Genomic DNA, 26971 nt, shown 5'->3' with positions numbered 1-26971 from the left:
TCCGGTAGCAGTGATCAACAGACTCCAAGTCACACAAAACTGCGCTGCCCGACTTTTGTTTAACATCCCTCGTTGGCAGTCAGCAAGGAAGGCCCTAAAAGAACTCCACTGGCTTCCAATAGCTGCTAGAACACACTTCAAGGCCATGTGCATTGTGCACAAAGCCTTCCACCGAACAGGCCCAGCTATCTTGCTCCCTTTGGTTGTACCTTACACTCCATCGAGAACCCTCCGCTCCAGCGTCCTGCATCTAGCCACCACAACTAAAATCAATAAAGCTCGCTGGGGAGGCCGGGCTTTCTCACATATGGCGGCGAAGATGTGGAACTCTCTCCCGCCGAATGTCCGGGAGATCAACAATCGGATGGTTTTCAGGAAAGCGTTGAAAACCCACCTGTTTGTCAAAGCGTGTTAACTACCACGGCCCTCGCCACATTAATCAGTTGTAGCGCTGCGAGGCCTCTGGGTATGTACGCGCTATATAAATATAATTTTTCATTTAATTTAATTTCATTTAAATCAAGTACCGGAGATTGTGCGTACCAACTTGGAACAGGCACAAATAGCCCAAAAGAAACAGTACGATAAGTCTACCAAAGATAGATCTTTAGAAATTGGGGATCAGGTCCTATTACTTCGTCCCTCCTCAGAGCATAAGTTGCTTAGCCAATGGCCAGGTCCCTTTCAGGTTATAGACAAAATAACCCCTGTTACTTATAAACTGGAGATGAATCCCAAGAGCAACACCACTCAAATCTTTCATATCAATTTACTTAAGAAATGGGAAGGAACAACCCCGGTACTAGTAGCTCATACCACCCCTACTCTGGCAGAACAAAGTATAGATACCGAATTGCCAGAATCATTAAGACAAGAATTAAAAGAAACCTTAGCACCACTACATGAAGTATTCTCTCTAAATCCCGGAAAAACAACTCTAGTAGAACACGAAATACATACGGTTCCGGGGAAAACGGTACGGTTAAACCCCTATCTTATACCTGAAGCCAGAAGAGAAGCTATCAACCAAGAAATCCTTAAAATGCTACAAATGGAGATTATTGAACCCTCCAGAAGCGAATGGTGTTCCCCGATCGTATTAGTACCTAAGCCTGGCGGGTCAATAAGATTTTGTATAGACTTTAGAGAGGTAAACAAAATATCACAGTTTGATGCATATCCCCTCCCTAGAGTCGATGAGATGGTTGAAACGCTCGGGAAAGCGCTGTTTGTCAGCACACTTGATTTGTGCAAAGGATAAGACAGTGAGAAGACTGCCTTTTTGCACACCTCAAGGATTGTATCACTTTAAGGTGTTACCCTTTGGGTTACATGGTGCTCCGGCGACTTTCCAGCGACTTCTGAATAAAATTCTACATCCTCATCAACAGTACGCCGCTGCTTACTTAGATGATATTATCATCTATAGCGATTCATGAACCGAACACCTTCACCATCTAACTCAAGTCATTCAGTCACTAAGAGACGCAGGGTTAACTATCAACGCCGCCAAAAGTCATTTTGCAGCCAGGTCCGTAAAATACCTAGGCTTCAAACTAGGAGGAGGTTTCATGAGGCCCCAAGAAGAAAGTTGCCACCGTAGCCCAATTACCCTTCCCCAAAACCAAAAGAGACCTCAGGGCCTTTTTAGGCCTACTTGGTTATTATAGGCGATTCATTCCTTGTTTTTCAGAAATTGCATCACCCTTAACAGATCTAAGTAGTTAAACAGAAATGCGTTTGAGAAATTCCTCCCCGTTAGCCCTGGATGCATTCCACCGATTGAAACATGTTATCACTTCTAAACCTCTGCTTACCAATCCTGATTATAAAAAGCCATTCATATTACAGACCGATGCATCCGACCATGGCATAGGCGCGGTACTTTCCCAGGAAGATGGGTCAGGACAAGAACAGCCCATTCTCTAAATCAGTCGAAAGTTGTTCCCGAGGGAGACACATTATGCCGTTATTAAAAAAGAGGCGTTAGCCATCAAATGGGCTGTAGAAGCCCTTAAGTACTATTTAGATGGAAGAGAGTTTCAACTATATACTGATCATGCCCCCCTCGAATGGCTTTCGCAGAACAAAGGTAACAATCAAAGAATTCTTAGGTGGTTCTTAGCCCTTCAACCTTATAGGTACACTGTACACCACAGAAAAGGAAAAGACTATGCCAATGCAGACTTCATGTCCAGATATTCCCATGAACCTTTTCTTGTACAAAAGAAAGTTTCGGAAGTGGGATGTGAGGGAGACCCCGTGCTCAAACCCAATAATGCCACAAAAGCCCTGCATCCTACTTTGTGGAAAGCCTACCGTAAGAACGAAGACATCCTCGCAACGAAGCCTCTAATGGCGGCTTCTTCCCTCCTTCCGCAGTACGCTGACAATAACTCGGAAGTGGCCGAATCGGTGGAAGGCGGGATGAGAAGTCAAAAGGACCAATCCGGATTACAGGAAGAAGGTCAAGAGCGACAGAAAAGACGAGAGAAACTCCCAGAGGTCGCGTCAGCCGGAAGATCCCGGAAGGAGTGGAGGATTTGCCACGGGACAACGTGGACGCCACAGGAGCAGAGACCGAAGACTTCGGAAGGAGAAACGAGGACGATGGAGCGGGAGAACCAGAAGACGACGGTCCAGAGACCTGGTCTTAAGATTGGTGGGTCCCGGAGGACGTACGAGCCGCCACAACTCCGGAGAGTTGTGGCTCCTAGCGGTACGTGGTGGGACAAGGGTTTTAGGGAAGAGGAGGGCACGTGCTATGGGTGGCGGGGAGTAAAGGGAACAACAAGGCACTAAACAGATATAATACCCCGTGCTCACTTACCTACCACCTGTATTCCCGTGCACTCTGCAGAAACCCCCCTCCCCCTGCCTTAAGCCTCCAGTGCATACCTTTTTTATGCAAGAAAATTCTTCACTTTCCTATTAAAGCCCCGCAAGGAAGCACTTCACTTTACTATTAAAGCCCTCACATGGGTTGGTGACGGTAACCCTTAGAGCAAGACTCATGTTTTGACCGCTGCTTTTCTTTTGTTTTACTTTGAGCTGCTCCGGGACCTGGGAAACCTACGGAACCCGTAACAGGTTCCTTAAACCCCTGTGTGCACCAACGAATCATCCAGCACCACATAGACGCCGGGAAAGTTTCTACGCCCTTTTTGGAGCTAATCAAACTGTTAAGATTTGGACTTCCTAGACTGTCAATTTTCCCACTTTGTATCACAATACAAAAAGAAACCTCTCACTATTGACCCCATACGGCCTCCTCGCTTCTGCTTCCGACCATCCCTCCGACATGCCAGTAAAATGGCATTCACATGATTGAAAAATTTAAGCTCACCTGCAGTTGTCCTTATCCCTTGGTATGGTCTGTAGCACAAATTATAATTGCCTGGGTTTCTAAGGATATAAGGCATAGTAATGGTGAGGGGGGCAACCCTAACGAGTCCCTTACTGTATTGGAAAGTAGGGTGAACTGTAGCCTCCACAACTTACAAATGCAGTGGGGTAGTGGTGGAGTTTTGGTACGCCCCCTCATTTATTGTGAGGAAGTTAGGACTAATATCCATCCTATCCATTGTCCACGGAAGATAGCCCCATTCTACCCAGTCAAACGCCTTCTCTGCATCTAGGGAAATGAGAACCCTCTCTCCTGGGTCGTTCCTCAGTTGCAATAACAGATTGGAGAGGGTGTGTACATGGTTGGTTGAAGATGGTACCTGCACAAAGCGCTTTAGCTAAGATCTTCAAACCTGCATTTATTAGTGACATTGGTCGGTAGCTAGTCATCTAGCGGGTTTTTTGCCTGATTTAGGATTACTGATATTCTGCTTCTTATAAGTCGTCCATCAGGTGACCCTTAGTAAGTGCTTCTTTGTAATCGATGCTTCTAGCAACCACGTTCCCCAATTGCTATGCCAAGCTCCTATGGCTCCCCAGATGCCACCCGTATGTATGCCTTTATCCTCTTTCTGGACCTTCCGGATGTCCTCCATGGCCTTAATGATATTATCACTTTTATCTGTGATATAAGAACAGCATATTTGCAGATACCCTGCCCTCCTTTGCTAAGAGGTTGTCTAAAGCAGTGCGATTCTGGATCACTAGTGCCCTCATAGCAGTGAGTTCATCTGTTATGTTTCCCAGTGCTGCTACAGTGGAGTCTGCCAATGTTTCTATTATCTCTGCCAGCTGACTCACCCTATCAGTTGAGTAGGCTTCCCCCCGGGTGGTGACATAACACCCACACCTGTCATCATATCATTTAACCAGAAGCTGGTTCTTAATTTGCGGGTCTGTGTTTACCTATTGACCTATTCGCGGCATGTTGGTGACATGCATCATTTGCCTATTACATTTACAAACTGCTGGATTAGCATATACTTCTATAAGATTACTTCTTGCAGCTATTGCTGCATAATCTCCAGAATAGACAACACATATCAGTGTTTAACATTACTGTTATAAAAGCTTTCATGGAGGGTCTTAAAAGAATAATTCCCCCTATTCTTCCACCTGCCCCAGCATAAAAATGTAAACATTGTCCGCACATGATTAATGGGTCCTCCTTTTGAAACATTACATTGTTGTCAGTTACAATATCTTTCATGGAAACTTGCTTTTTAATTGTTATTACTTGTCTTGGAAGAGTTAATGAAATTCAGGCATTAACCCTTAAAGAGCCTTTCTTTCAACTACAAAAAGATAGGGTAGTGCTTGGAACTAACCCTAAATTTCTACCAAAAGTAGTTTCTAGTTTTCATATTAATCGATCCATTGATTTAGTCTTGTTTTTCCCACAACCTGACACAGTTGCTGAAAGAGCCTTACACACTTTAGATGTAAAAAGGGCAATAATGTATTACATTGACAGGATTAAATCATTTAGATAAACTAAACAATTGTTTGTTGCCTTTGCACCTCCTAATTTAGGGAAAGCAATTTCTAAATCAGGCATTTCAAGATAAATAGTTAAATGCATGCAGGGATTCTATGCAAAGGCTAAATGACTTTTACCTGTTACAACAAAAGCCCACTCCACTGGGAAAATTGAGCTTTTATGGCTTTTTTAGGAAACATTGCTGATATCTGCAAAGCAGCAACATGGTCTACTGTTAGAGGCATCACCTGAGCAGGTCCTGCCTTATTTCCTTTCGCAGACTCAATCAGGCTTGGTGCATGCCTCTATCAAGTTGCATTTTGGTGCAATATGAAGATAGGGACTCTCTTCCCACTCTCTCTCTGCGGTCCACAAGAATCATCAAACAATTCAAGATGGAGTTATTCAGAGCGTTTCCTCTGGTATGAGCTCCTCCACCAGAATGGCACCTAAATGTAGTCCTTTCTCAATTTAAGAAATCTTCATTTTAACCATTCACAGAGCGGACCTCCAGTTTCTCACATGGAAAGTAGGTTTGCTGTTGTCGCTCACTTCAGTTAGAAGAGTAAGGGAGATACAGGCTTTGACAATGCAGGAGCCCTTCTTACGCTTCTCTGATGATTATGTGGTTCTCAGAACAAATCAAAAATTAATTCCCAAGGTTCCATCACAGTTCCATCTCAATGAACTGATCATACTGCAAACCCTTTTCCCAAATCTGGCATCACCAGCAGAAAGTTCATTCCTTACACTTGACATTAAAAGATGTCTAAAATTCTACTTACATTCTACTAAACAGCAATTCTGGTTATGCTGCATTCACAAATAATGGGGTATTGGCCGCCTGTCTACTTGTTTCTGTCTGATTGATCATCGTTCTGATAATAAGCAGGTGAATAGCGTAACTGAATTCCTAACAGTATGTCGACCACTCTCCAGAATCAAGAGAGGAATTGGCATCCGTGGTCTAACACGGTTTTGTCTTGTAATCCATGTTCATAGATGTTTTAAACCAGGTGAACCCAAAAGTAGCTTTTAAGCCCCAGTAGCTCGTCTGCTACCTGTGAGTAGCTCTCCAGTGTGCAGCCCAGGCTACTGATATATAAAGGCGTTTGCTTGGTTAATTTATTTTGTGGATAAAAAAATTAAAAAGCATTAATTCAAAACAAAAATTTGTGTATTTTCAGAACTCACACGCTGGTGTTTGGATTAAAATGCATTTAAAGCTATTATTTGTGTTGGAGGAATTTATTACTCATATTAGAACATTGGAATGTTGGAAGCTCCATTGAAAGCAATGGAGTGCTCCGGGCTTGTAATGGCTGGTATAATCCCGGAGCTCCAACATTCCAATGCTTCTTTGTTCATAGCTGTGGCTGTGAACAAATGATTCGGGGAGCCTAAGGGGATTTCAATCCCCTTGCGCTCCCTAAAGATTTGTTTAATTTGTTAGAACATTCTGCCGTCTAGTGGCAGAATGTTCTAATAGCCTTATAGCACATTGTAGCTGGGCTATACCGGCTATTAAAGTCCCACTTCCTTCGGCTCGGGCCTTTAATGCTGGAGCTGGCCTTTAATAGCCGGTATAGCCTGCTACTGCGGGCTATAAGGCTACATTACATACCTTGGTGCCAGAGGGATTGCAGGAATGGCTCTCATGTATTACCTATGCAAAGGTATTTCAAATTGAATGTTTTTTGCTTTACTGCTGGCAACCCTACCTAAGGCACTGATGTGATCAATGTTGATAATCTTGGATGAGGTGGTCACTAGTGTATCACTGATATTAATAAGTTGGAATGATTTTCATTGAACCTACATAGCTATTATAAAGAAAAAGGTTGGAGACCACTGTGTTAAACAAAACACTTAGCGGAGGATCTTCAAAGGTATAAAATAGGCCATCTTAATGTAGAGATCTACCACAGTCTGGTTGTGGATATATCCTTCTTGCGATTGAAAGAATGTGGTAGGCAATTGAGCATGTATGCTCATTGATGTTGTAGTATTGATAATGAAATGCGTTTGGTCTTTAGAATCTATTATTGAGCTGGGATAATCTAGCCAGCTCCTCATGTTGCCCATTACTTTTCATGTCTAGCTGATCCGGTGCCATGAAACATTTTCTTTAAGAAATGTTGAAAGAAGGTAGGGGCATTTCACAGCCTTAAAGGCATCACCATGCCTTCAGTATGTCCAGAATGAGCATGGAACACTGCATCCACTCATCTCCTTGTACTTTTCCAGTTAGATTTCAGACTTGTTTAAGAATAGCTTGTGGAATATCATTTCAATGTTTATCTGGTACGGAAAGACCTGCATTATTTGTAAACAGTGTCAGTTTTTGATGCCTTTTTCTGATTGCGTTAAGCTGCTGATAATCGACACTCATCCTTAATTCTGGCTCTCTTCTTTTTGATATGTAGACAATGGGTGTACCAGCCAGAACTGTGGAATTCTGGTTGTACCCCTTGTCCAAATTGTCCTTTTTACATTTAACTTGATTATATTCTCCTACTTGAGTGTATATGTTCTCCCATAGAGAATACATTCTACTGGAATCTATTTTACTTGCTTTCCCTAAGGAAAGATAATGTGTGTGCTTTTCTGGTATCAAATACCTTGAGGTAAATTACTTGGAGGGATTATCGCGTTTATTTGGAACAACTTGCATAAAGCAACTTTAGGATAGCTGAATCACAGACATGAATAGGATCTCTTGATTGAAAATGGGATATCCTAAGCAGTGTGATTTTAGAAAATAAGTATATTTTGCTGCCAGTCTGTGTTTGTTCAACCGCACTCCTCCTAGTTTCACATGAAATTTAGGCGCGACCCCAAGTGATGTTCAGTCCTTATAGTTCTCAGTGCATGGCATGCTGTTCTTGTGCCTGTCCAGATACGAAACAGGATGTTAAGGTGAAGCATTCCATTTATTGGATGACTTCAGGTCAGATTTAAGTGTGTGGCTAAATATGGTGCTGGCCTAAAAAACGCTTTGTCAGTAAAGTTATTGGTGGACACCCAGTTCTCTAGAGCAGTGGTTCTTAACCTGAGGTCCGGGGACCCTACTCAGGGGGTCTGCGATTGCTTAGAAAATTAAATAAAATTAACAGATTAATAAAGTGTATATAAATAAAGAAGTAACATTGAAAATGTTAAATCGTTTTGTAAATATGAAGGAAATTGGAGGCTAAAAATTAAGTTGGTATTCTTAGATTGTTTCATGGGAACAGTGAAAGTGCATCAAACAGAACATAGTATGGACGATGAGTGACCTCAATTGAATTAAGAAAAGCTCCAACCGCCCCATTAAAATTAAAATTTTGAGTTTTTAAGAAAATATTTGTGAATTATATAAAATATTTCCGAATTTGTGTATTTATTGATGAATGCTTGTTTCCCTATTGTATTGTTTTGTGTCTTAAATCATCAAAATTGCTTAGAATCAGAGTCCCTGGAGTCCAATAATGACTCTGTGGGGAGCCCCCAATGGCCTCCCTACTAAAGTGGAACTGGGGTGAAACAGTTACTGTCAGTGCTCTGCGTAGAAGGGTTTGACGTCCTTCTCAAGGACCTATGATGAAACAAGCGGGGGTCAAGGAAGAAGGTGTAGCCTAAACCATACATCTCTGCCAGGCTTGTAAGCCGCCTTCTGGCATTCACTGCTCACTCTTCTTTCTTGTTGTATCTGAACCGGCTCCTTCTTCACCCGACCTCAATATATAGCAAATCAAAAGCAAACGAAAAAGCAGAGGGCAGCCAGATGCGGCCACTCGTGATCCTTCTCTTCCATACCCCCATTCCCTCAGACATTTGTTGAAACACTTTGTCCCATTTCTTTTAGGCAGTACAAGACACATCCCCTCTGTTCGTATCCTAGAATATATGCTGATATTTCCAGCAAAAGCATTACAATTCTCAATAAGTAGATATTTAGCCATCTCCTTTATGTCATTTTCAGTGTCCTTTCACTGAAATTGAATCTTTTATAAAGTCTGGGCCAAACTTTCACTTCCTGAATTCGCGACCTTTCTCAAAATCGAACATTGAGTCCTTCCCTAAGGAGTCTCTACCTTATGCTTGGACCCTTATGTTGTACAACTACTAGCTTTGTATTGTATTGAAACTAGGAAAACAAAACTGATGTGCTTTGTTGTCACTAGTGGATTTCGTTTATCACCAGTCTTGTTTACCACCTTTATGGGTTGCATCTTTGCTAACAAGGAGAATCTATTATGCAGAATAGTGTGACAGGTACGTAACTTTTGTGGCTATTTTCTTCATTTAAAGGATTTAAACTGTTATCTGTATTAATCATTTTACATATTGAGAACTGCTTTTACGTTATAACCATAAATAAATTAATATGCAAATGACTCATTCATCATTTATTAAAAATGTCATAATTTCTTTACAGTATATTCTGATATTATTGTTAATTACGACGTTTTTATTTATTTTTAGGAGTCAACTGTACTTCCTGCTTCAGCTAAAAAGAATGAGACTTTTATTTTATCAAGTAAGAACTGTACAAGTGGTACTATTTCTGAGACCCTTCTTGTTAACCTTTATTATTTTTTATACCAAAATTGCTTAGAATATAGTCTGCTTATAAAGTGATGCAAGAATACAGCTCTTTACACCTACAATACTAAGCGGCTCTATTTTAAATTGTCCTTTGTGCCAGCTGTAGGTGGAAGGCTATGATGATTAGGTTTGTAATTGTTATCGATCTTCTTTCATGGCGGTAATCTATAATATGGTTGTACCAGGATACTTTTTTAGGATTTGACATCCTTAGTTCAAGATATTTGCTATTGTCTTGAGAATGTACTGAATATTTCTGAACTGAATTCCTTGTTCCAACTTTGGTCTTCAAACGACTTTAAATCACAGTTCTAGTTGAATATGATACATCAATTGGCATATGATACTACGAGTACATGGTAAACCCTTAGAGTACCACTGTCTTCAACGTAGGTCTTCCTGTGCAAATAGCTTGCAGTCTGACCTCCGCCTCTTAAAGCAGGCTGATGCTCTACCACAATGGACCAAAGGGTCAGTCCTGATTTTATTATGTCTTCACCTTGCAAACAAAATGTAATTGTATCACATCAAAATATCTTCTCGCCAGCACTGTCTGTCTGTGACTTTCATGAAGGAATTTGTCTTAGGGCATGTAGATTAAATTAATGGGATAGCATAGTGCAAGCATTTTCATTATGCAATTCAAGTTATTTCAGCTAAGGTATTCTACCTAAATATCTTAAAGCATTATTTTAAGCATCATGATAGATAATTTCACGCTATGAGGAAATGGGGTGTGTATTATATGGTGTGGTTTTGCCGCCTCACCGTGAAATTTTAGTACCCATGAGTTTAGTTTGTCAAACCTTCAGCTCCACCCTGAGTAGCTGTGGCTCTGAGCATCAAGGCTTACATGAAGGAACAACTGTAAAGCATTTAAGCAGCACTAAAACAATTGAAGAAGAAACCGACTCGACACTCGAGAAATCTGACACCAATTTATAAAAATATGTTGTATTTTTATAAGAATGTAGACACTAGACCCATAAACATCTACCAGAGAGTTCCAGAGATAGAGTGTACAAGAAATATGAAATCAGTGCAAATTTACTGAACCTCAAATAAGCCTTGTCAAAGTCAACTAATTGGACAGACATTTTTTCTAAGAAAACGTAGGTAAGTGTCTATGCAGTCAGTTAGAAGTACTTGGGGCTACCAACTCTGCCAGGAAGCTAGTCAGAGGGACAAGCACGGTCCTCAAGAACAGTTAACTTTACAGCAGAAGCAGTCCTTCAACAGTTCAGGCACTTTATCTGTGTTGCAATGGATTCCTATGGATTGTTCCTGATGCAATAAATGAAGGATGCTGAAGATGCTCCAGGGATGCTGTGGATGTGACATGGTTAACGGGGGTCTTCCGTCAGGGAGTCCTCATTCCACGAAGACTGTGAGAGGGTCCTGGTTGCAGGGTCGACATCCCCCAAAGTCCTCCCCTGTTTGGCCAAAGTCCAGTCGCCACTGGATTACCAGTTGCCCATTTTCATGGTCACAGGCCAATCCTTCATGAGTCAATAACTCGCTTTCTGAGGGTCCCAGAAACTCACCAACAGCACTCACTGGTTCAGCACATTCTGGTGCAACTCTATGTGTCAGGTCTCAGTGCTCGGTGATGCACAGCCGCAGTGGTAGAAGCTTGAAGACTTTGGCTAGCAATTGGCCTCAGCAGGCTTCTTCAACTGTTGTGTCCCTGTGCTGCAAACTGGAAGCCAGTCAGCTAGCCCTTGGAGTTCTCTAGGCTTGACTGGGCTCTGCATGTTGCTTCTTCCTGAGCAGGACACAGCAGGCAAAGCCCCCAGGTGCAGCCGTCGTCGATACAGCCTCTCTTTGCTTGTCCTTCGGTGCAGCAAGGCAGTCCTTTTTCTGCCCTACCAAGTCGGTTAAGATCCGAGTTCTGGGTGCCAGGAGTGTCCTATTTATCATCAGAGAATGCCCTCAGGGTAGAATGCAGCTGGTAGACAATGGGCTAACAGGTTCCCTCCCTCTTGATGACCACTTCCTGGGAAGTGTGGCATCAGGCGATCCCAGGATGCACCATTCTGCCCACTCCCAAGATGGCGAAACCCATCTCAGCACTCTAACCTCCCTAGCCCACCCCAAAGGTGTGGATCCCAACTATATCCTCCTGTAAAAAAACGGTTTTACAACTGGCTTCTCCTCTCCCTTCCCAGTGTCAGCCTTTATGCCTAAACAATAGAGCAGCCCCACTGCCAAGTGATACCCATTTTCCCTTCCCCTTTGAAGCTCGCCTTTTGAACTAACACCTGTGTGGTCTCCTGCAGGAGGTAGGTAACACCTCTCTCCCATGAGGCCCCTTGTTTGGCCTTTCCGCAAGTTGTTTGCACATCCCTCCAGGAGGGCAGAAAGTTATTTGCAGGACAAGCCTAGTGTAAAACAGTAAACAGACACTGGAAACCATTGGCAAATACAGAGGCATCTTCTAAAGATGCACTTTGCTCATCGGCGACATTAAATTTGATGTAACAACTAAATCGGATTAAATGCACTGATTCTTTTGATACCAAAGAGTACCAACTATAGTAATCCCATTCAAAAGGTAGCAGGGCAGGGATGCCAGCCTGTAACTCTGTTCTTGCCAATGGGGCTGCTAGCCTTTCCAAAGGAAAAACAACACTTTAGGGGTTTACTCCTGGAACATGTAAAAGTACATGTTCCACTTTTAAACATTGAAAGGGGAAAACAAGGGAACCCTACTCACAGCGGAACCAGGGTAGTTAGTTATAACACAGAAACGGGTTCCTGTGGAAAAATATACAACTATGTGTGATAATACTTATGTGCAATCGCAATAAAAAGCGTTGTAATGATGTCATAGAAAGAGGGACCAGACACACTAAGGGTTTACACATGTACATTTATATTATTTACACAAAGTATATCAACATTATTATACAAAAGAAAAGCATTTGTAAAAAGGTGTCCCAAGTGTTTCAACAAGTGAAAACGAACCACTATCACAGCACTTGTTATTGTGTAAAGTGGCTGTATAATTTGAAGAAATATTAATTTTGGTCGTTTTCAGTGAAAAAAATACGTGAAACCTTGTAAATATTGCCTCATTGTGTCACTCAATTGTTAGGTTCATGCTAAACTTGGGACACCTTTTGACAAATGCTTTTCTTTTGTATAATAATTATACACTGTGTAAATAATATAAATGTACGTGTGTAAACCCGTAGTGTGTCTGGTCCTTCTTTCTACGACATCATTACAACCCTTTTTTATCGCGATTCCACTTTTAAACATATCACACCCTGCTTTGGGGCTCGTTTGGCCTGCAATAGGGTTGACTTACATTAAACAAGCATTTACAATGCAATGGTCTCGGCAGCATTGAAATTAGAGCTATTGGCATTGCTCATGACATTTCTTTTTTTTTCTTTAAATCATAAATAAATGGCATTGTCATTTACATTGCCAATACACAGCACTCTGCACTCAACAGCACACACCACTCTGCACCTGCACTCACTGCTCTGCACACTCACTCTGCATTCTGCACTCACTACTCTGCACTCACTACTCTGCACTCACTCCTCTGCACTCACTCCTCTGCACTCACTCCTCTGCACTCACTCCTCTGCACTCACTACTATGCACTCACTACTCTACACTCACTACTCTGCACTCACTACTCTGCACTCACTACTCTGCACTCACTACTCTGCACTCACTACTCTGCACTCACTACTCTGCACTCACTACTCTGCACTCACTACTCACTACTCTGCACTCACTACTCACTACTCTGCACTCACTACTCACTACTCTGCACTCACTACTCTGCACTCTGCACTCCCTACTCTGCACTCCCTACTCTGCACTCCCTACTCTGCACTCCCTACTCTGCACTCCCTACTCTGCACTCCCTACTCTGCACTCACTACTCTGCACTCACTACTCTGCACTCACTACTCACTACTCTGCACTCACTACTCTGCACTCACTACTCTGCACTCACTACTCTGCACTCACTACTCTGCACTCACTACTCTGCACTCACTACTCTGCACTCTGCACTCCCTACTCTGCACTCACTACTCTGCACTCACTACTCTGCACTCACTACTCTGCACTCACTACTCTGCACTCACTACTCTGCACTCTGCACTCTGCACTCACTACTCTACACTCCCTACTCTGCACTCCCTACTCTGCACTCACTACTCTGCACTCTGCACTCACTACTCTGCACTCACTACTCTGCACACTCACTCTGCACACTCACTCTGCACACTCACTCTGCACACTCACTCTGCACACTCAATCTGCACACTCACTCTGCACACTCACTCTGCACTCACTGCTCTGCACACTCAGTCTGCACTTTTCCTGTGTCAAGCAATTCAAATGATATTTTAGCCACTGGCCACCCACACACTCAGTCACATCCAACACGGGCTTGCACTCCTATTTCAACTGCTGTTTTAATACATCCACACTGTTTTTGCTGGGATACAATCGTATCTGTATGGGAACTAATATCTTCTTTTTTTGGCGATACAAATTTTACTTGTAGGATATCATTATTTTCACAGAAGAGGAGTCATTAGCTGTATATTTATACTAATGCACTTAATCATTGTATTAGATGTTTAGCTATTGTTTTCACACAAATCAATGTGACTTCAAAACCCAGATGCCACAGTAAATGTAATTCTCGTAAAATGTTTTTCATGAAACATGGAAGATCATTTTTGGGTAAAATATGGATTTCAGTCTACGTGGTGACTAGGGAGGGGAAGCAACAGAAAATGCCCCCCCGGAATCCCGCCGCGGCCGCACCGGAAGTCAGGCAAGGTCGCCTGTGACGGGGGCGGGGCCGCGTCCGGACCGGAAGAGGAGGCAGGCGGAGTCACTGCGTCTCGCGCCCCGGGGCTCCTGTGAGCGGTGGAGAGCCCCGGGGCCGCGCCCGCAGGAGGTTGCGCGCCGCGTGCTGACAGCAGAGTCCCCCGAGATTGGCCAGGTAAGTTCAAAAGGGCTGGGGGGGCTTGGTGCACTCGTGTGTGTATGTATGTGTGCGACAGTGACGGCGGCGGGGGAGGGGAGGGGGGGCCTTGGTGCACTTGTGTGTGTGTGTATGTGTGGGGGGGTGTCTCTGTATGTATGTATGTGTGTGCGTGCATGGGCGCTTGTGTGTGTCTGTGTGTATGCGCATGCGTGTGTGATGTTTCGAGCTTCCCAGGAGACAGCGCCCGGCCACAGCGCGCGTTCGCGTGCGCGTGACAGTTTCAAATCGCCATGCGCGTGGCCAGGATTGTCTCCTGGGAAGCACACACGCCGACAAAATGTTCTCGGCGGAGACGCTCTTCGCGCGGCTAGCCGAGACCTAAAAAGGTGGTTTGGGATTTGTTATACTTTAAATGACATATTAAAGTTAGCCGTTTAAAACTGCCTTTCCAGTCTGCAGTGGCAGACTGGGAACCATGTTTTACCTTGTCCCATTCAGGATGGCACATCAAGTGCTGCAGTCCCTGGGAGGACACTCTAACTTACAGGCCCAGGATACCCCTGGAACCACATACTAAGGACTTACAATTAAGTTAGCCTATGCCAATTGGGGGCCAGCCAATTAAGCATGCACCATTTTAAGGATCAGAGCACATGCACGGAGTCCTGTTTAGCAGGGCTCAAGGCATTTCCGAGCTATTACACCAGTACCTAGCAGTCAAAATGGGGGCAAAAAGTCAGGTTAAACTTGCAAAAAGCCTGTTTCCTTACACTTTTCCCCCCAGCTTTTGGTAAGTCTCCTCAACTATTTAGCGATCAAGGATGTAGGTTAACCCGCTGACCATTGCAGGGCCTACTATACCTTACATGCTTCTGCCATGGTCATTCCCACTGGGGAGCTGACCTACCTCAACCATGGCAGACCCAAAACTAAATTTAGCCTTGGCTAGGACTGTGTATCTACTAACCTTTTCTGTACTCCCCACTTGGGACTGAGATACCTACCTTAGCAAGGGCAACACCTAGGTAACCCAAAGGGGATTACCCAACATTTGATTTGAGTAACTCAAACATGGCCAATAGGGTCAGAGGACCTACCTTACTCCCTATCATGTGGTCTGATCCCCATGCCAAGGATAGTGTTGCCACAAAGTCAAGCACCCAACAGAGCTTAATGACGTCTATCAGTAACCAGAACCACGCCCTTTGCACTACACTACTGGTGGATGGGTTACTCTGGGCTCTTGGAACTTCTCTAACTTTTCAGAATGGAGTGCTACCGCTCAGGTGGTAGACATCCTCCTGCCACCTTTTTCTCTATCAGTCCGGGCGGGGCTCCATGACTGTCCAGGACTTCTTCTTTGGTGTCAGAAGGGTCTTCACCAGGGCCAGTCTGGTGGCCTTCCCTTACTTGGGTTGGTAGTCCCTAACAAAGAGTGGCCTTCGTTTCCTACCCTTACCTCTTTTCTGGTGCCTACATCTCCTAACTCTATGGACAGGACAGGGCGTGGTCAGGCAGCCGACCGCGATGGCCATGCTGCACTGAAGCTCCTCCAGTTGCAACCAGCAAAACACACTCTGTCGCATCCATAATGACTGTGGGTGTGTCCTGAACAAGATCCTGCAACCCCAGACGGCGGAGAAGGCTTGTGGAGGTCGATGCCTCCGAGAAGCGCCAGAAATCATCCTTTTTTTAATGCCCGGTTCCAGCTTGCGGCGTGGCCACACTTGATTGAGCGGCGCAATATCGTACACGGCCTTCGCATCCCTGGCCACGTGTGAGTTCCTGAGTCCGAGAAGACTGCAGCCACGGGACTCCCACCTGACCCGTAATCCCGGTGAGTGAGGCGCTTGGCGGCCCCTTCTGGTCCAGCTGCACCACTGACTTCTCTCTGCACACCAGTGCTGACTCCACCTCACCCGCGTGCAGGGAGGAATGGGTCCTAAGGACCCTAAGCAAAGCCTGCTCACATTTGATAAGCCTGTGGAGAGAACAAGCAAGCTCAACATCAATATGGCGGAGGGTCAAGACACAGCCCCCACAATCGATCCGAATTCCACTTAGTCTTCCCTTTTGACAGAACTGAGAGCCGGATTCCTAGCCTTGGATGGCAGGTTCGACATGCTCAAAAAGTGGCAAGATACCTTGGGGAGCCAAAATTGACATCCATGACAGTCGACTGGACACAGCTGCGGGGAGGTTGTCCGACCTTGAAGATGGAGCCGCGCAATCCACTAAACGCTTGGAACGCATGGAAAAAATCCTAAAGGATATAGCCATCAAGAACGAGAAGCTTGAAACGGGCAGTAGGAACAGTAATCTACACATTCTCGGGGTACCGGAATCCACAAACACTGGCCGCATGGACCGTTTTGTGGAAACGCTGCTCACCGACCTCTTTGGAAAAGATCCGTTAACATCTGGGTTTGATGTAGAGCATGCTCATCGTTGCTTAGGCCAGTGCCCCAATCCTGGCTGCCCACCGAGACCCATTATTGCTAGAATCATGAACTTCAAAGACAGGGACATGGCTCTCCGTCTAGCACGGGAATGAGGTGAGACCATCTAGCAGCGCTCAACAGTTGCGCTGTTCCCTGATTTCACAGCGATGGTGCAAGAAGCACAGCGAAAATACAATGGTGTAAAGGCAACCCTTCACAACTTAGGACTTCGATATGGTCTTTTATACCCAGCCCGCTTACGGATCAACATCAATGGCCGTTCCGGTTATCTTTGGGTCCCCCGTCGCAGTGGAGGAATTCTGTAAGACATACAAAAACAGCAACAGCCAGCAGAAAGGGGCTGGGCCTGGCTCTTCTCCCTCACATAGTGGCTCAATCACCAGTGTCGATCTCTTCTCCTCAGAATAGTTTGTACTACTTGTTCAGGACTGAAGTCTCTTCAGCACTGGAACTTTTCATTGATATTTGACAGATTACGTATCGTTGATCATTACTTTACAATGCTGGGGGCTGTCTGGGCGTTACCTCCTCCCTGAGTGTTTCTCATATTGCTTTGTTTCCTGATAGTAATGCATCATACTTTACAATGTCTTTTACAACCAGGATGTTTACTGGATGCATTTGATTATGGTTTGATGAGGTTGGTTCTTGACGTCTATGGACATGAGGTTGGGTGGGGGAGGGGAAAGGGAAATATTCACAGATTTGTTTCTCCAGTTTTAATTCACACAAAGCTTGTTGCTATATTGTGCTACATGTCTCCACTATTGTTATATTGCTCTTTCACAGCACTCATGGTAATTACAACGTCACCTAACATGGCGACCACACCTGCCTTTCCTTAATCACCTGGAATGTTAGGGGCCTCAATAACAACAAAAAAAGGAAGCATGTTCTCCAATACCTACAAAGGCATCAGATAGACTTGGCATTCTTGCAGAAAACCCACCTCCCGAAATCCACAAACATTCTTTTGCTGCTAGCCGGGGCCCACACCGCTATTTTTCCAATTATAGTTCATATGCTCGTGGCACGACATATTGATTATTTATTTATTTATTTATTTGTGCGATTTTATATAGCGCAAACTTTACCTGAAGGTGTCAGAGCGCTTTACATAAGAACCAGTTGAGAAACATAAGGACTTTAGATTACATGCGTTACATAAAGGATACAAACAGAAAAAAATTGCAAATGTACAAGATGTAAAGTCACATAAGGAGGAGATACAAATGGATATACTCTAAGAGTCACATAGGAATGGTAGATAGTACAAAGGTCTACTGCATATACTAGTGTTTAGAGTTCTCTATATACATAGGGAAGGGATATGACTGGATATACTCTAAGAGTCACATAGGAATGGTAGGTAGTACCAAGGTCAACCGCATATACTCGTGATTAGAGTTATCTCTATATACATGGGGAAGGGATACACATGGATATACTCTAAGAGTCACATAGGAATGGTAGAGAGCACAGTGGTCTACTGCATATACTAGTGATTAGAGTTATCTCTATATACATAGGGAAGGGATACACATGGATATACTCTGAGTCACAAAGGAATGGTGGAGAGCACAGCGGTCTACTGCATATACTAGTGATTAGAGTTATCCCTATATACATAAATATACAAACATAGTGGATTTCCTCAGGCAGAGTTCCATTAAGTGGGGTAGGAGGGGGGATACATAAGCCACTCCCCTTCCATTTACACAACATCGACTGCGATGCAGACGAACGTCACACCATAGTGACAGAAATACTGATGGGCCACACCGTCACATTGGTGTGCTTATATGCCCCCAACACTGACAGTACCGAGTATTTTCATGGACTACATTCTCTAGTACTCCTCACGGGCTCTGATCTCATATTGATGGGTGGAGATTATAATCTACTATTACATCCTCCACTAGACCTCTCTTCTGCCGCCCCAGACATCAAGCCTCAAGCGCGACGCGCCCTCATAGACCTGTGCGATTCATTGAACTTGCTTGAAATTGGGAGACGCCGCAATCCCACAGCTAGCTCCTACACGCATTACTCGGCACAACATAATACATGGACCAGGTTGGACTATTGGTTATGCTCCCCTGGCTTAGCCACATGGTACGCTTCCACCACGACGCTCCCCAGAACATATTCTGATCATTCCCCTGTGGTGCTAGAGGCTCGAGTCCCCAGGCCCGAAGGACACGAGAGACAGTGGCGGTCACCAATAGGGCCTTGAATGATGACCTGTTTTTCACCGAGATTAGAGAGGCAATAATTGAATATTTCGAATTAAACACGGGGTCGGTAGACACCTGGGCAGTACTTTGGGAGGCTTTTGAGGCTTTCATCAGGGGAGTTAGCATTGCGAAACACGCAGGAGTGTTAAAAGACCTTAGAGGGACTCTATCCCGCCTTGAGCAGCAATTGGATGCCATAGACCAGGCACAACTCCACACCCCTCAGCCGGATGGTACCAAGCGACGCCTGACACTACTCACAGAATTTCGTGAGGCTGCCGATTCACTTCCTGAGCAAATATGCTACCGCCCGCCTTTATGGCGAGGGGAGAGGCCAGGACGCACTCTGGCACATCTTTTGAGACCCCCTTATGGAAAATCCTACATCACGGAACTCAACTCCCTGGCGGGACAACTCCTCACTGATACTGCAGATATCAGGGATGAATTCCTGACATATTACAGCACACTGTATACTTCCAAAACCACCCACAATCTAGCCGAGCAGGAACAATATTTCTCAGAGATAGCTCTGGTGTATATAGAAAAATACATGCAAGACTTTTTGGCTGAGCCCTTCTCCTCTAATGGGATTATAAGCGCGATCGAAGCACTAAATGAATCCACTGCACCAGGTCTTGACGGTTTCACTGGCGACTTTTACAAATCGTACAAAGATCTACTGGCTCCCAGACTACTGGAAGTTTACAATGAGGCACTGGAGCAGAATGAGCTACCACCCACTCTCCGAGAGGCTGTGATAGTTTTACTCTCTAAACCAGGGAAGGATCCTCTGCTCTGTGGATCCTACAGGCCGCTATCATTATTAAACTTAGATTATAAAATCCTACGGCTCTCTTTGCTGCTGGACAAAATCATTTCCCCGCTCAATCGGGGTTTGTGCCTCATCGGTCCACCTCCCTTAATTTAAGGACACTATTTGCGGTACTGCACAGAATTAATCATGAGATCCCAGCTGCAGCAATCCTTCTAGACACGAGAAGGCTTTTGATTCCTTGGAATGGGCATTTTTTCTTTTTATAATGCGCAGGATGGGTATGCCCAAGGGATTCATCAATCTAACTGCTCTCTTATATCGGGGCCCGACGGCAAGGATCCGTCTCAATGGCACAAGGCTCCAGGCAAGGCTGCTCGTTATCACTGCTTTAGTTCATTTTGGCAATGGACCCCCTGGTCCGACATTTTCAGGAGCGACATCTGCAGAGAGGACTCCAGTTTCACACATGCCCTCTGCTGGTCTCCCTATATGTGGATAATGTCGTCTTGTATGTTTAGGACCCACAGCAAACCTCAAATCTTTGATTAGGGAAATCATTAGGTTTGGGCGCTTCTCGGGTCTGGGAATAAATTGGCACAAGTCAGTTCTTTTTCCTCTTACTTCAACCACTATTCACTGGAATTGCGAGTTTCCCGTGGAATGGTGTGATGATTCAACAAAATATCTTGGAATATATATATATACATCTGATACTTAACAAATAATCCGACTGAATTACGGCCAGGCGGAGCATAAACTAGAGGAACAGGTTGAAAAAGGGCTGCGGCTTCCCCTGTCGATTGCCGACCAAGTGGCTTTAATTAAAATGGTCATCTTTCCAAAATTTCTCTCTCTGTTTAATAACATCCCAATACCGCTTCCCAATAGTTTCTTTTTGACATTACGCACTCACCTTATTAGGCTTACCTGGGGTGGCAAGAGACCCAGAGCCCGTTGGGAGGTTATGACGCTTCCTTATGGTAGAGATGGATTTGGGGCACCCAATCTTCAGCTATGTAAATTGGTCACCCAGTGCCGCTACGCGCACTCCTGGTTTCATCCTGACGCCAGAATCATGTACCTACGTCCGTAGGCTGATTTAGACCTCCTAGGTTCCTTAAACACAGTGCTCCCTCAAAGCTTACCCTGTGACCCCAAGGATATGCAAACGGTTTCAACTACCAGCTGGGTCTGGAAAAAACTGATCAGAATTATGAGGGCCCCTATACTATACTCACCTGGGCTTCTGATAATGAATATGAATTGGATCCCAATCACTGGCGAATTACTGGCACAAAAAACGTTCTCCAAATACGACATCGGTAAAGCCGGAAATATGTTCACTGGTGGGCAATTTTTCTCTATGTCTGAATAAGAGAAATTCAAGGAGGGCAACGTTCATGGACAAGTTTATTCTTAACCGGGTATGTTCAATGATGAGACTGCTGCTGTCAAATTTTCCACTTGAGCCGGACCCATTTGTGCCACTTTCCACAGTTATTGAGTGTAAGGGGGGGAGAACATCTCACTTCCAAACTATACCGAGGGTGCGCTGACCTCATCCCACTTGATGACACCGAAGTTTGGGTGAAATGGGAGGTTGATTTGGGACATCCAATCCTAGACGACCAATTGACTGCATGCTGTATGCAAACAAAGGAAATTTCCTTTAACAGCCTCCATAAACTAATCCATTTAAAATGTTTACGTATGCTCTGTCACTCCAGAGAAACTTCGTAAGATAGACCCGACTAGACCCCACTTTTGTTTGTAATGCTGGGCCCCGCATGCAGATTTTGCACATCTCACTTGGATCTGCGGCAAAATTAAAGCATACTGGGCAGAAATATTTCAAGTCTTGGGAAACGTGGTAGAAATGGATATTACACCCACACCAGAGGTCGCATTAATGGGGTATGTAAACTGGTTGACAGAGCACAACACAATAAAGTTACACTAATGACTTAAGTGAGTCAACAATTCGTTAAGCAACAGTGGGACAACTCCAGTGATGTAAGCAGCAAGAATTTTATTCTCAGATCTTCACCAATATTGACACGTAGAGACAACAAAAGAACAGCTGACACGTGTTTCGTCTTGAAACAATTTTTACAAGACTAATAGGACAACGTTGTATCGCAAATACGGTATGTTGAAGCTTCTTCGATTCTCAGAATTGCGCTCGGAGCATTGGTGTAGAAAACCAGCTCCTAAGTTGTCAATGGGTATGCAAAACAGACATCAAATTTTGTAAACGTTATTAGGCCCATGATAAGCCCAGAGCATTCCAAGTTCACTGCCCCTCTCTGTAACGTATGGCGGCGTAAAGTGCAAAAAAACAGCAGTCAGCAGGTGAAAGTCAGCAACTTAGCACAGTTGTTGTGAAAATCCCACGAATATAGTCACATAATAATGTTGTCCAAAATTGCTCCCCAATGCGGTAATTAAAAGGTCCAAGCAAGTTTCCTCGCAACGCCGTAAAGAAAACATCAAATGACAACCTCACATGATAATGTTATACCCGGATCTCTCGCAAACGCCGGGAACCTGCCCGTAGTGTTTCTTGTCCAATCTCTTTGGCAGCTACCACATTGGGGTATGTGGTCAACTTTCCGAAGAGGTTCCGAAAATTCATTGCCTTGGGATTGTTGTTGGTAAAGAGAGAGATCGCGCTCAAATGGGGGACGAAGGTAGCTCCTCCGTTACAGACTTGGTTAGGCAGTCCTACATATTGCAATACCAACAGTGAACTGTTTTGCAGTACCTTACCCAGAGCTTCCCGTCCAAAAGATATTTGGGGTCCCCTCAAAAACTATGCAGCCACATCGCAGTCCTTAAACACTTCACAACAGGAACATAGGATTGTCCGAGTGGATGTGGGCTGAACAAGACCACGCACGGGGTTAGAATAATCCAATAATTTAACATCTGTGTTCCTTGAAACTACCTTTCAGGTATTTCCGCAGAGTGTGAGACGGCCTTGAGGGAGACGGCTGGTGGGTCGGAGAATAACGGCTGATATGCTTTCCCAGTTTGGAATAGTTGTCAAATGTGACGGACGGTGGGGATGTACTTTCTTTAAGCCCAGATTTCACATTGTGTAATGCAAATAAGCAATGTTTTATTAACATATTCAATGTTGTACTCGAGAAACTGGTAAATAAAGTTTTTTTTAAAAACTCTATGGACAGGACCACACGGATCTTAGGGACTGGCAGCGCCCAGGGCGGCTGCCACCTCTGGACTCAGACCAACCTTTGGAGACCATCCAGGGGGAGGTCAGAACTGAATACCACCCTATGCCTGCAAAGTGTACCCACTACCTCTAGGGGTACTAAGGCCACAGCCTGCTCTGTGACCTCCGCTAAGGGTAACTCAACGCCTTGGCCACCAGCAAGGGTGAATTGAAGGAGGAAATGGGGAGAGACTTATTGGAGCCAAATACCTTAGGAAACAGCTCAAGGTTCTGGGACATTATTAACCGACCTCTATTCGAGAAGGCTAGGGATGGTGAAGTAGGCACTAATATATCTGAGGATGAATGGGTGTCTCACCTTAAATCTATTTTTAGTTTTCCCAGTAGTTTTCAAGCAGAAAGAGGTGGAGATGGGTATTTTAGGGCTGACGTGCAATAAGGCCCCAGGTCCGGGTGGCATCCCTCCAGACCTTTTTAAATAAAACCCACTTTTTTGGGCCCTAGTACTGATGGCTGTGCTTAATGCGGCAGCCAGGGTTGCGGTTTTCAAGAAGGGCGATCGTAATAGCACTTCGTGTTACAGACCGATCTCCCTTTTTGACTCCGTGGTCAAGGTTGTGGGCGGGGTGTTACTGGAAAGATTATCCTCCTGGGCGGTAGAGAACGAGATCATCTCTGATATACAATATGGGTTTCGCCCAGGGCGTTCCACCTTGGCCCAATGCCTTAACTTATATATGATCTCGGGGAAGTATCGCCCGCCAAGGTACGATCTACATGGCCTTCATGGATCTGCCTGTGTCAATCGGGGGAAACTGTGGCAATCCATGAGGGCCATGTGGGTGGAGGACAATTTGGTTGACTGCCTGGAGGATCTGCACAGGGATACCAAGGCTAACATCAGATATGCCCAGGATCTCCGTGTATCTAGGGATTTTAAAACTGAGAGGGGGGTACAGCAGGGATGTATCCTGGCCCCTTTTTTATTTAATTTATACATCAATGATTTGGATAAAACTCTGGGAAAAACAGGGGTCGTTTTCCCATATGTAGGGCGATGAGGTCTGCCCGCCCTGCTATATGCTGACGACGCGGTCCTCATTGCTAGGACGGCAAAGGGACTCCAGACCTTGCTTGACACTTTCCGGAGCTTTGTGGACGCCCGTGACCTGGCAATTAACAATTCTAAATCTTATATTATGCAGGTCGGGACTCGACTGAGGAAACAGTACCACTTTAAAGTGGGTAATGAGAAAGTACCAATGACCTCGATATTATCTTACCTGGTTGGTCTAGTAGATGACCGCTTGAATTGGGGGGGCCCTGATTCAGAAGAAAAAGGGGAGATTATAAGGGCGAATGCTGCAATTTTCAACTTTGGCACGAAGAAGGGTAAGTGCCCAATTGCGGCAATGGTGAAAATATATCAGGCCAAAAGTGTTGCTATAGCTAGCTACGGGAGCGAAATCTGGGGCTATGCAGCCAATGATGCTCTGGAGAACACCTTTTTAAAACGTCTCCTAGGAGTGCCCAGCGGAACATCAAATTTGGAGGTACACGAAGAACTGGGGTTGCCATTTATATGTGATACTTTGGCCATGCGCCCTTTGTTGTTTTGGCTCAATTGTTGGCTAAACAAAGATTTAGCTCTTAACCACCAGCTTTTAAGAGATATGAGCCTCGATCACATGTTACGCATTTCATGGTTAAAATACATTAAGGGCTGTTTTGAAGAGCTCGGGCGGCCGGACCTTTTTTTAAAGCTATTACTTTGAAGGATGTGGATTTTGTAAAGAAAACTGTTACTACCCTAAAAAAGCTTGGTAGAGATGATCTAGAAATTGGAAAATCTAGCGTCCGTAAATAGGTGATCCTCAAAACAGCCCCATCCATAGAGCCATATCTTTTGTGGCCACTGACGACCCATGAGCGATTTTTATTGATCAGGTTCCGATTGGATTATTTCCATCTGTTACTTGCTGTCCCAAAAGGGTGCTGTAGAGGCCAGTTGTTAGCATCCTGTGGCTGCGACGGAGTGTCTCCTCAGGATTTGCAACACTTTGTTTTTCTGTACATGTTATAAAGTACCTCGCAGACATTTTTTAACACCTCTTTAAAGAAGTTGAACTTTACCCGGGTCCGCCCAGCTCTTTTCTATTTACAGTTGCTGAAACCAGAATGTTTCATTTTTATAGTTGGTTTTCTGAAATCCTCACTGAGATCTAGGATCTGTATGGAGAGCTAGTAAACCCTTAACGCTGGTAGGCACCTCTTATCACCACCTATGAAGATTAATTCCTGGACATTGGTTGTCTGTTTTTCCTTCCCTAATATTCCTTGTATTAGATGTATATACTTTTTTTAAGGGGCTATCCCCCTCTATTTTTACTGTTATGAACTGTATGTTTTATTTGTTACATGGAGTTGTGTAACTTTTATGGATTGATTTTTAAAACCGAATAAAGTACTTTGATGATGAACTCAACTCTATTCACATCTCTTGGCAAATGCAGATCTAGGACACTAACCTGCCCACCACTATGTTGTTACTGGCACCTGTGTGTCTTAGGGCAGTGGTTGGGATCCCATTCACCTTGAGGTGATGGAAGTGCCTACTCCCACCCTCCCCAATGATCACCGGCTTACCATCTGGACCCTTCTCACCGTTGAAAACTTGTAGGACCTCCTCATCTGACATATCCTCCACAAAGGCTACACTAGCCACCCCGGTGACCTTTCTCTTGGGACACACTGCTTCTCCTCAGTTGTGCCCCGGCTTCCTGCAGTCAAAACACAACCTGTTGTCCAAGACTTTCTTTAGCCCTGGGTCCCCAGTACTCTGCTTGCTAGAGGTGGGCTAGGTTTTGACCCCCCTTAGGGTTCTGGGGCTCTGAGGGAACCTTTTTGGTAGGTTTACTACCTCCCTCCTTTCCCTTCTGTGGGCCTAGCCCCCTTCTTTGGATCACCACTTTGGGTCTTCTTGGGTACTCTTGTCCTGACACACTCATCAGCTATCTTGCCCAGCTCTCTGAGGCTAATTAACTTGGAGTCTTCTAGATGTTGGTTTAACTTTCTTGAAGTGCAATTTGTGAGGATGTGCTCCTTCACCATCACATTATAGAACCCTTCAAAGATACTTGCCTGGTTACCTTTTACCCCAACCATCCAGTTCCTTTACTGATGTATCTTCAAAGCCAGCTCAGGTTTGTGTTGCCCCCTTGTGTGATGTCCTAAATTTCCGTCTTTACTCCTCAAGAGTGAGACCAAACAACTCGACAAATGCTACCTTCATTGGTGGGTAGGATTCTGCTACCTCATCGTCAAGTCTAAGCAGCAACTACTTGAACCAACTCCCATAGTTGTGATCCCCAGTCTTGTGTACTTACCTTCCTCATTTTGAGAGCTATTTCATGTGAGGCCAGACAGTTTTCTGTTATCCCCTGGTACATAGCTAGGGACAATCCATTTGGGGAGTCTGGCTTGAGCACCCCTGTCAGGTACTTCATTCTGTCTGTTGCTGCCACCATTCTCTTTGGGCTTCATGTCCAGATTGGCTCTTATTTCTTCAATGGCCAGCTTCCTTTCTGCCATGGCTCTCTCCCCAGCTTCAGGGTTGTCACTTCTTCTTGAACTGATCTCCTGCGACTGTGTGAGGTGAGCTCCCCACACTGCTGCTGAACAGTGTTCTCTTGGCTTGATGTTGAGGTGGAGGGCATCCGCCTCCACTCCTCTTTAGTCTTCCCCACTCTACCGTTGGTTATCTCCTTTTCCAGTGCTGGTGAGGCTCTATAGGCTTTCTCCCAAGCCTGGAGGGCCTTAACCAGATCCTCTCTCTTTGATTTAGTTACCACAGT

General features: G+C 44.7%; 1 protein-coding gene across 4 annotated transcripts in view; it reads left to right on the top strand.

The window, feature by feature from the left end:
• The window catches only part of HJURP (Holliday junction recognition protein), a 934375-nt gene that overhangs the window by 445874 nt on the left and 461530 nt on the right, over positions 1–26971 (top strand). For all 4 annotated transcript variants that reach the window (XM_078687703.1, XM_078687705.1, XM_078687704.1 and 1 more), the window contains one exon: positions 9353–9407. In XM_078687703.1, coding sequence (XP_078543829.1) covers positions 9353–9407 — 55 coding nt within the window. The remainder of the gene's footprint in view (positions 1–9352; positions 9408–26971) is intronic.

The sequence above is a fragment of the Lissotriton helveticus genome, chromosome 4_1 (genome assembly GCF_964261635.1).
Source record: "Lissotriton helveticus chromosome 4_1, aLisHel1.1, whole genome shotgun sequence".
NCBI classification, from domain to species: Eukaryota; Metazoa; Chordata; class Amphibia; order Caudata; family Salamandridae; genus Lissotriton; species Lissotriton helveticus.
The sequence above is the reverse complement of the archived record's forward strand: the minus strand, read 5'-3'. Positions and strand labels throughout refer to the sequence as shown.